Source organism: Fukomys damarensis, unplaced genomic scaffold (genome assembly GCF_012274545.1).
Source record: "Fukomys damarensis isolate Sample0158 unplaced genomic scaffold, DMR_v1.0_HiC HiC_scaffold_12, whole genome shotgun sequence".
NCBI classification, from domain to species: domain Eukaryota; kingdom Metazoa; phylum Chordata; class Mammalia; order Rodentia; family Bathyergidae; genus Fukomys; species Fukomys damarensis.
The window spans coordinates 54,173,427-54,183,689 of record NW_022900924.1 but is presented as its reverse complement, the minus strand read 5'-3'; the positions used below and the strand labels follow the sequence as shown (position 1 = coordinate 54,183,689).

At 49.0% G+C, this 10,263-nt stretch overlaps 1 protein-coding gene across 1 annotated transcript in view; it reads right to left on the bottom strand.

The window, feature by feature from the left end:
- Positions 1-10,263, bottom strand: part of Nme6 (NME/NM23 nucleoside diphosphate kinase 6) — a 20,857-nt gene that overhangs the window by 4,898 nt on the left and 5,696 nt on the right. The window contains exons 4-6 of the mRNA XM_033762609.1: positions 9,617-9,666; positions 9,175-9,296; positions 6,676-6,774 (exon numbers count right to left, since the gene is read on the bottom strand). Of these exons, the coding sequence (XP_033618500.1) occupies positions 6,676-6,774; positions 9,175-9,296; positions 9,617-9,666 (271 nt within the window). The remainder of the gene's footprint in view (positions 1-6,675; positions 6,775-9,174; positions 9,297-9,616; positions 9,667-10,263) is intronic.

The following is a 10,263-nucleotide window of genomic DNA, read 5'->3' as shown; positions in this document are numbered from 1 at the left end:
CGGCCACTTCTCCACGCCCGGGCTCTCCCAGTCCCGACTTCTCCTCCAGGCCTTAGCTACCTCGTATCTGGGACAAAGCCCAGCCAGTGCTCCGCCTGTACACCTCGCTCTCCCGCCGCCACTCCGGGCCGCCAGGCACTGCCTTGGTCAAACCTGCACGGACCCTGGGGTCCTTCAGGCGTTCGGTCGGGCAGCCCTGCTCAGGGGCCTCCCACGTTGCCTAGCAACCGCGGGGCCGAGGACCCGGCCGGGAAAGGAGCGGGTCCGCTCTGCCGGTGTGGATGGGTCACCTGAGGCGGTCCTGCTGAAGAAATGAGAAGTCGGGAGTTCCCCTGGGGTGTAGTGAGATGCATGGAGACGATGGTGACTCTAGGAACTGAGGGGGGTCCGTTGTGGCAGGTGTGACCAGAAAACTGGTGACAGGTTAGGTGTGATAATGTTTTCTTGCCGGGTGTGGTGGCGCACGCCTGTAGTCCCAGCACTTGGGAGGCTGAGGCAGGAGGAATGCCATAAGTTCAAGGCCAGCTTGGGCTACGTAGCGAGACCCTGTCTCGAGAAACCAAAACCAAACCAAACTAAAACCCAAAAAACGATGTCACCTGCCAATTAGTACTGTACTTGGAGTACTGTATTTTAAAAAATTAGTCATTGTTTGCAGCACATGATCTCTACATTCCTTGTGTGGAGTTGGTTGGTGCACGCACATAACACATCTTAATTCCTTTTCATCCCCTCCTTCCTCTCTCTCCACTTTAGCTCCATCTTTTTTTTTTTGGGGGTACCGAATGGAACTTGAATCCTTATGCTTGCAAGACAGGTGGTGGAACCACTGAGTTAGTCCCTGGCCCTGGCTCCATTTTTTGTTTGTTTGTTTTTTGAGACTGGGTCTCACTATGTAGTTGAGACTGACCTGGAACTCAATATGTAGCCCAGGCTGGTCTTGAACTCACAGCGATCCTCCTGCCTCAGCCTCCTGAGTGCTGGGATTGCAGGAGTGTGCCACCACGCCTGGTCCCTTGCTCCATCTCTTGTTCTTCCTATTTGAGAAAGATCTATTTCTCAATTTGAGACCCTGTATCACTTTATGTAGTTCAGGCTGACTTTGAAACTCATTATGTAGCCAAGGCTGGCCTGGAACTGGTGGTGATCCTCCTTCCTCAGCCTCCAGAGTGCTGGAATGACAGGTGTGCACCACCATGCCTGGCTTCTTATTATCCTTTAAAATTTTTACTCTTTATGCTTTCAGTTTTTCATATAAGAGAAACCATGAGATACTTAAGTTTGTGTGGCTTTATTACACGTAACATTATGGTCTCAAGGTGCATCCATTTTCCTACAGTGACTGAAGTTTGTCCTTTTGGTGGTGTAGCACTCCACTGTGTGCAAATACTATAGTTTCTTTATCCACTCATCTGTTGATGGACATATTAGCTGCTTCCGAGTTTTAGCTGTTATGAACTGTGCTGCTATAAACATGGGTGTGCTTGGGTCACTGTAATATGGTGTCTTCAACTGGTTTTTTTTGTTTGTTTGGTTGGTTTTTTTGAGACAGGGTCTCACCATGTAGTTGAGGCTGACCTGGAACTCACTACGTAGCCCAGGCTGGTCTCGAACTCACAGCGATCCTACTGCCTCGGCCTCCTGAGTGCTGGGATGACAGGCGTGTGCCACCATGCCCGGCTATCTTCAACTTCAACTCTTTTTTTTTTTTTTTGGTACCGGGGATGGAACTCGACCTTGAACTTGTGAGGCAGGCAGTGGAACCACTGAGCTAAATCCCTGGCTTGTTTTTAACTCTTTCAAGAGGATCTCGAGAAGACGGACAGCTGGATTAGCTGGGGAAACTAGTTTTAGTTCTTTGAGGAATCTCCATACTGATTTCTATAATGGCTGTACTGATTTATATTCACACCAGCAGTGGAGAAGTGTCCATTATCCCTGTAGCCTCCTTTGAGTATTTTCTTGTCTGTACAGTGGCTCTCTCTAACCCTTGGAAGACATCTCCCATTACAGGACTTCCTGGAGCCTTCCTTCCGTGCCTTAGGTTGGATGATACTGATCTAGCCCCAAGCTCACAGCTTCTTTCTTCTGCTGTTTAACACTGCTGCTAGTCAGCCCCTGAACTTGTCTTTTTAACTATTGTGCTTTTGATTTCCAGAAGTTTTGTTTGCTTCTTCTCTTTTTTGATGTTCTCTGCTTGATCGCACACTGTTCACATACTTTTAGTTCCTTAGGCATAGATTGCTTTATCTCATCCCGGTGGCTCACACCTGGAATCCCAGCAGAGGATTGCTGGGAGTTCGAGGCTAACCGGGGTTACATGGTGAGTCCAAGGCCAGCCTGAACTGCCTAGCAAGACCCTGTCTCAAGAAACAACAGGGGCCGGGGATTTAGGTCATTGGTGCCACCATCTGCCTCGCAAATGAAAGATCCTGAGCTCGATCCCCGCTACCCCCCCCCAAAACCCAGCAAATGTTCTTGAACAGAAAGAAAAATATGCTGAGCTCTCCCAGGGACAGATTGTAACAGTAAAGTGAACACTATTTTAGATAATTTTTTGATCTCTGTCTATATTAACACATTTTTTCAAAATAAAAATGTGGCGATGCCATATACACTGTTTTGTAACCTGCTGTTCGAATATACTGTAGTTAACTTTGTTTTGAGACTTTAGTTAGTACTGGGGAAATATTTAGAAACCTTGCTATGGCTGGCATTACTCAAGTATTGTGCTCAGTGAAGTTTTCTCTGAAGGAAACTGAATCCCTTTTATGGAGTGGTTGGAAGTTCCGAAACTAGATCCTGACACTCTTGGTGAGTGCCGTGGTGACCAAAGCCCTCAGATAAATGCTGCTATTGAGGGAATTGTGCTGTTGTTTTATATTTCTCTGGTCATTTGGTCACAATCTATGTAAGAACAGAGAGAACACAGGTGTGATTTGTGTAGCTTGGGGATGAACACACAAACTATCTGGTATTTAAAAAAGATTTCTTGTGCCAGGGGATTTAGCTGCATGGTTCTACCGCCTGTCTCTCAAGCGTTAAGGACCCAAGTTCAATCCCGGGTACAAAAAAACAAAATAAAACAAAACCAAACCAAGATTTTTAAGAATCTTTTAAGAAATGTTTGAAAAAAAAAAAAAGTGTTTGCAGGGTATGGGGTGCATGCCTGTAATCCTAGCACTCGGGGCCGAGGCAGGAGGATCGCAGATTCACAGGTTCAAAGCCAGCTTGGGCTCCACAGTGAGTTCAAAGCCAACAGGTTTGGTTTGAATCTGTGCCCCGAGTCAGGAGCTACCACACTATGACTCGCAGAGACAGAAGGAGGAAACATCAAACCACTAAAACGACAAATGACCCAAGCAACGTTCCCCACTATTTAAATAGAAAAGGGCAGGAAGAGAGGCGGGAAAGACGGTAAGAGGGCCGCCCTGGGTTTTCTGGCGAATCCTGACTGGGACTCAAAACTCTAGTGGAGAAATTCGCTTGGGAACAGTGTCCCGGGGAGGGAGGCGGGCGCCCCTGAGCCGAACCCTCAGCCCCCGATTCTCACCAGGGAAGCTGCGCCCTTTGTCCCCTCTTCCTTCGCCTCTCTACAGATAGAATCTTCCTCTCTGATGTGTTATTGGGTCGGGTTTACGCTGGGGGAGGCCTGCTCGTCCCTGACCGGGAGCCGGACGAAGCCCACCAGCCCGGCTCTGCGCTGTGTGCGGGCGGCTGTCTTCTCCTTTTCCCTCCTTCCGAATAAAGCGCTCTCTCCCGAGCTCACGGCTGGGGCTTTGCTTAGGATCTCAGCCGTCTGTGACAAAAGCAAGTGTCTGCCGCCAGGTTCGCTGCCGAGAAGCGTTTATTCCGCGGAGAGGCTGCAGGCCGAACACAGGTTTCCCGTCCTCTCCAGTTCTCCCCGAGCTGGGCCCCGCGAGCGCCTGGTTCTCCCCTAGGTCCAGGCGGTTTCCTGCAGGAGAAGCGCCGCTCAGAGGAAGTGGGGAGGTTAAGGGACAGCGGCCGCAGTCCGAGGTGGGGGGCAGAGGACGGGGGAGCGGCGCTGGGGAGCCACGGAGGGGCGCTGAGGACCGAGCAGCTCTCCGTGCTGCTGCAGTGCGAGGCTGGGGAGAAGGCCCTGCCCATCCGCTTCGTTCACGCCAGCCAAGTGTTTCATGGAGTTCAGGGCTTTGTTGTTTTGTTTTTGTCACACCGGGGATTGAACCCAGGGCCTCTGCACGGAGCTGCATCCCCAGACCTTTTTAATTTTCAGACAGGGTCTTGCTATGTCACTCAGTGGCCAAGGCTTGGCTCACACTTGTGATCCTCCTGCCTCAGCCTCAGCCTCCGTCTCCCAGAATGCTGGGATTGCAGGTGTGAGCCGACACCCCGGGCTTGCCTTATTTATTTATAGACAGGGTCTCACTGTTCAGGCTGTCCTTGAACTCACTTTGCAGCCCAGCCTGGCATCTCTGGCCCTAGTCTCTCTGGTGCAGAGATCACAGGAGTGAGTCACCTCCTCCGGCTTGACATAGGCGGTAGGGCGTGGCTTCCCGGCTGGGAAACGAGGGGCAGGACCGTAAAACCCACGCAGCACTGCTCTCAGCCCCTAGCAGGAGTTCTCCCAGAGGTGTGGCTCACGTAAAAGGGTGGACACTGGAGTGGAGCTCACTGCATGGCTTTCCTCAGAGCATCCCGTCCTGTGCACACTTCTTTTTCCTTTTTTAAGCTGTCCGAGTTTGTTCTACAGAGGCAGTTTCTCCCTTACCCTTCAATTTTACTTCTTCAGATAAGCTTTGTAACTGTTTCTGCTTGTTTTGTTCATTGTTTGAGATGAGAAGAACCTGGAAATCAAGAGGAGCCCCCCAAAACCTGGTAACAGTTTTGTTTTGTTTAGTGGGATCAAATCTAGGGGCTTTCCTCTGAGCTGCATCCTCAGCTAGTTACATTTTTATTTATTTATTTTTCATATTGAGTTAGGATCTTGCAAAATTGCTAAACTGACCAGGCAGGGGTGGAGCGTGCATTCGTCTCGCCTCAGCCCCCCAGAGTGCTAGGGTTCCGGGCCTGTGTTACCACATCAGGGTCAATCTACATTCTTGTTTTTCTTTTTCTTTTCTTTCTTTTTTTTTTTTGGTACCAGGGATTGAACTCAGGACCTTAGGCTTATGAGGCAGGCGGCAGCACCGCTGAGCTAAATCCCCGGCCCCAGTATATATTCTATAAATCCCAGATATCAGAATTTCCCGCATCATTTTATAAAAACAAGAGAAATTTACCAACAGTTTCACTGGTGCCTTGGGGGAGAGGTAGAATTGTACTTTGCAATACGATTTTGGGGTGGAGGGTTGGGGATTTAGCCTAGTGGTTCGGCGTAAGGTCCCGAGTTTGATCCCCAGTACGAAAAAAAAGATTTTGGGGTGATCCCTTTTACTTAATTTTCCATCTATGGTGCAGCTAACATTTGCATTTAAAATAAATGAGTAAGTGGGCCAAGATTTAGCTCAGTTGTTCTGCCACCTGCCTCAAAAGTGCAAGGTCCTGAGTTTGATTCCCAGTACCAATAAATAAATAAATAAACGAGTAAAACGCATTTTTATCTTACACAGACTGTTGAGGCCCCAACATAATACTGTGCAGGAGTCTCCCTAGGAGAGTTAGGGACCGTGTTTTGTTTTGTTTTGTGTTTTTGGTACCGCGAATGGAACTCAGGACCTGGAGCTTGCCAGGCAGGCACTGTCCCACCCTGCCACACTCCCCTTCTATGTTAGAACAAATGGAATAAAAGAAAACAAATGATTCCTAGAAGCTGTAAGGGAGGGAAGGGGAAGTAAAAAGAATGAAGATACATCGTGACGGTCTACCAACTCCCCACAGAGCTGGGTGTGGTGGTGCTCACCGGTGCTCCCAGCACTCAGGAGGCTGAGGCAGGAGAATCCCTGAGTTCAATCAGCCTGGGCTACACAGTGAGTTCCAGGTCAGTCTCGACTACTTAGTGAGACCCTGTCTCAAAAGACTAAAAAACAAAAACAAAGTCATGCAGACAGATCTCTGCTCTCGGGACCCTTGCTCCGGGTCATACAGCTGTGCGCCTCCCTGCAAGTCCCTCAAGCCCTTCTCCCCTCAGCCTTCATCTCCGCTCAGCGCTCTGAAGTCAGGGTCTGGATCAGAGAGTGAGCAGGGCTTGGCTGGAGAAGGGCTGCAGACTGAGCCCTGGGCCTGCTGGAAGTGGGCAGGTTCCGCGGCAGTTGCCACGAAGTCACACAGCTCGGCAAGTGGCCCTGGCAGAAACAACCTGAGGTCTCCATACGGGGACCCCAAGCAGGAGGCGCTGATGTCTGACTTCCGGGGACGGGGAGGCCTTAGGCACAGGGGGAGCAGGGTGAGTGTGAGAGAGAGAGAGAGAGAGAGAGAGAGAGTGCGTGTGTGTGTGTGTGTGTGTGTGTGTGTGTGTGTGTGTGTGTGTTGGTCTAAATCACACAGGGCTGGGTGTGGTGAAGCACTCCTATAATCCCAGCACTCAGGAGGCTGAGGCAGGAGAAGCCCCATAAGTTTGACAGCATGGGCTACACACTGAGACCCTGCCTCAAAAAAACAAAAAAAAGTCACATGGACCTAGTGAGCTTGTCACGGAGATCATGTCAGAAATATTGTCATAAAATTACTATACATGATACAATTGTCCGCTTTTACCTGCTTTTTCTCGTATGGGAGTTTGTCCCCATCCTGCTGCCGCGCCTGGTCCAGCGAGCTCGAGGGCACCAGCTGTGCTCTTGCTTTGGTCCCTGTACCCTGAATTCAAGGACACAACATCTAGACCTGGCCCCTCTACCCGGACCAGGGCTGCTGTCACTCTTGGGCTTCGGGACAGCAGGTCAGGGACAGGGCAAAGGTGTCACTTCCTGGGTGGCTGGGAAATTCTGAAAAGGAAGCAGGTCCTAGAGGAGAAACCAGTCAGAGGCAGTGTGGGGTGTGGTGGCGCACGCCTGCAACCCCGGCATTTGGGAGGCTGAGGCAGGTGGATCACGATGCGTTCCAGGCCAACCTGGGCTATATAGCGAGACAAAACAAACAAATAAACAAACAAAAAGAAAGTGGGAAAAACTTCACAAATATTCACTCTGTATCACAGATATATAGGGTTCATGACATTATTATCCTGACTTTTAGGAATACTTGAAATTTTTCATAATAAAACATTTAAAATCAACAGCAGTGAGCTCTTAACTATATCTGGTTTACTGCTAAAAATAAAAGTGAGTGATTTTACTTACACATGGCCCATCGTACAGTTTAGTTACGTTAAACCCTTCATATCTGAAAGAAATGATATTATGAAGTGATTACTTTTGGCCTGCAATATATCATAAATTATGACTACATTTTTGTTTGTTTGTTTTTTGAGACAGGGTCTCACTATGTAGTTGAGACTGATCTGGAACTCACTATGTAGCCCAGGCTGGTCTCGAACTCACAGCATCCTCCTGCCTCAGCCTCCCAAATGCTGGGATTATAGGCGTGCACCCCCACCCCCGGCTACTTCTTTTTTTTTTTTTTTTTTTTTGGTTGACTAAATTTCACTCAATAATCTTTGGCTAAATTTGAGAAGGAAATCTGTGAATAGTGAATTCCTATTTAACAAATATTTAAGGGCTGGCTCAGTAGCACTGCACGTGCCTTGCAGGTGCAAGGTCCTGAGTTTGATCCCTGGTACAAAAAAAAAGAAAAAGAAAGAAAAAGAAAATGCTAAAGAATTAGTACAGAAACTACGACTTCTGGGAGGGTGAGACAGAAGAATTTTAAATTCAGGCCCAGCCTGGGCAACATAGGGACTTGGCCAGACCCTCTCTTGAAATAAGAAAACTGACAAAAGGGCTGCAGATATAGCTCAGTGTGAAGACCCCAGTACAACAAAAATCACACACCAAAAGCCCTACAACTTGTAGGGTACAAGACTAACAACCCCAAATCAGTTTTGTTTCTATACATAAACAATGAATGATATGAAAATAAAATGAAGAAAATAATCCTACTGACAATAGTATCCAATAACACATCTCTTGTAATAAATTTAAGCGAATTTACTGCTAGTAGACCTACAAAATCCTAACAGGAGTCTTTTAGGCTGAATTTGAAAGGATGAGCAGGATGTGCTGGTGTACACCTGTAATCCTAGCACTGAGGAGGCTGAGGCAGGGGGATTGTCACGAGTTTGAGGCCAGCTTGGGCTACACAGTGAGTTCTAGGCCAGTCTGAACTATACAGTAAGACTCTGTCTCAAAACAAACAAACAATAAAACCCCCACTAAACAAATTTGAATCTATGTAAAGAAATAAAGAGCTATTAGATATAACTACATAAAAAATATAAAACCAGTATGAAAGCATTTTTTGTTTTATATTTCTTTTTCTCTTGATTTTAAGGACAAATTCATGGACAATAATTATAAATCTGTGTTGACTGACAAAGTATACAGATTTAAATGACCTGGCAATGACAGCTCAAAGGTGGAGAGGAGCTACAGATACACATACACATAATATGTGCAATACAGAATTTGCAACATCTTTGGCTACATTTGTAATTAAGTTGTTATTAATCCAAATTAGGTTGGTATAAATTTATACCAAATTAAAATTATTGTATTCCCAGGGCAACTGCTAAAAAAAGAACTTTTAATTATTGTAAATTCTTTCTTAATTATGGTACTAATTCTTTTTGTTTTTGGAGACAAGGCCAGGATATGTAATCCAGGCTGACCCTGAACTCACTGTGTAGCCCAGATCCTCCTGCCTCAGCCTCCTGAGTGCTGGGATTACAGATGTGTGCCACCATGTCCAGCTAAGAGTGTTGCAGAGAGTGACATCCATTCCAAAACCAGTAAACCATGGGAGCAGGAAGACCCTTGCCCAGCCTCCTCCATTGTCCAGCAGGGCCCGGGGGACTCATCTCTAGGCACATGACCTGGCCTGCTGCTCCTGGCTCCAAAGTCCCCTCCCCTGCAGTCACCTCTGTGGTCACAGGTCCTTCTGGGGACACAGGGAAGGATGGAGGCCCAGGAGGGCCAACAGCAGAGGTGCCTTTCAGGGACACCCAGCTTGGGACGCAGGAAGTCCGCTGAAGCAGTCGCACCCCCACCCCCTCCCACCTTGGGCTCCTGGTGGAGAGGAGTGAAGGAGACTGACACTCACAGGACTCTGGAGCAGAGGTGGCACTCGCCACTGTAGGTCCTCTGGTCACTGGCACAGATGGGCTCGCTGGGCTTGAGGAAGGACAGGAACCAGCACCTCTTTATATTCCGGGTGCACTCGGCCTGCGGGAGACACAGGGGCCCGGGGAGTGGTTCCTCCGGGCTCTGGGCCAGCGTCACTGGGAGCGCAGGGAGGGACAGAGACACTGCTGGCCTTGAGCCTGGACCGCTTCCACCCCGCAAATTCGGCCTGGTGCGGAGCAGCAAGGGCACCTGCGTCAGCGAGGCCTGGGCGGGCCCAGCTCCTTGTCCATCGAGGGTACAGGGCGACGCCCATGCTCACAGGGGAGCTGTGAGACAACTGGGGAGACCCAGGGAAGGGGTGCTCCTCCATGCCGGCTGCCCCCACCTCCGGGAAAGCCGGAACGGGGTCCCAGGCTCACCTTGGTGTCCTCCTGCGGCGAGCCTGTGGAGGCCACGGGCAGGGGGAAGTCTGGAAGACAGAAGCAGGGACCCTGGCTACCCTCGCCCGAGCACCCAGTCCCTCGGGCAGGGTAAACAGTGACAGCTCTTTTTTTGTTTATTTGTTTTTTTTTTGTTTTTTTGAGACAGGGTCTCACTATGTAGTTGAGACGGACCTGGAACTCATTATGTAGCCCAGGCTGGTCTCAAACTCACAGTGATCCTCCTGCCTCAGCCTCCCGAGTGCTGGGATTAGAGGTGTGTGCTACCACTCCCGGCCAGCTCTTTTTTTTTTTGGTACCAGGGATCAAACCCAGCTCCTTCCACTTGTGAGGCAGGCTGTGATACCACTGAGCTACAACCCGGCCCAATTGGGCCTGCTTTGAGACAGGGTCGCTGTGTAGTTCAGGCCAATCTCAAACTCCATATGTAGCCCAGGCTGGCCTTGACCTTGCTGCGATCCTCCTGCCTCGGCCTCCTGAGTGCTGGGATGACGTCCAGCTCTCAGTTGTTTTGGTAGACGTATTGCAGGTTATAAATTCCAGTGAAATAGTTTCATTGAGCTGCCTTAAAAGATGCTAAGTTTCTTTAGGATTTAAATATTCGATCCTACTGGTCCTTGCCATAT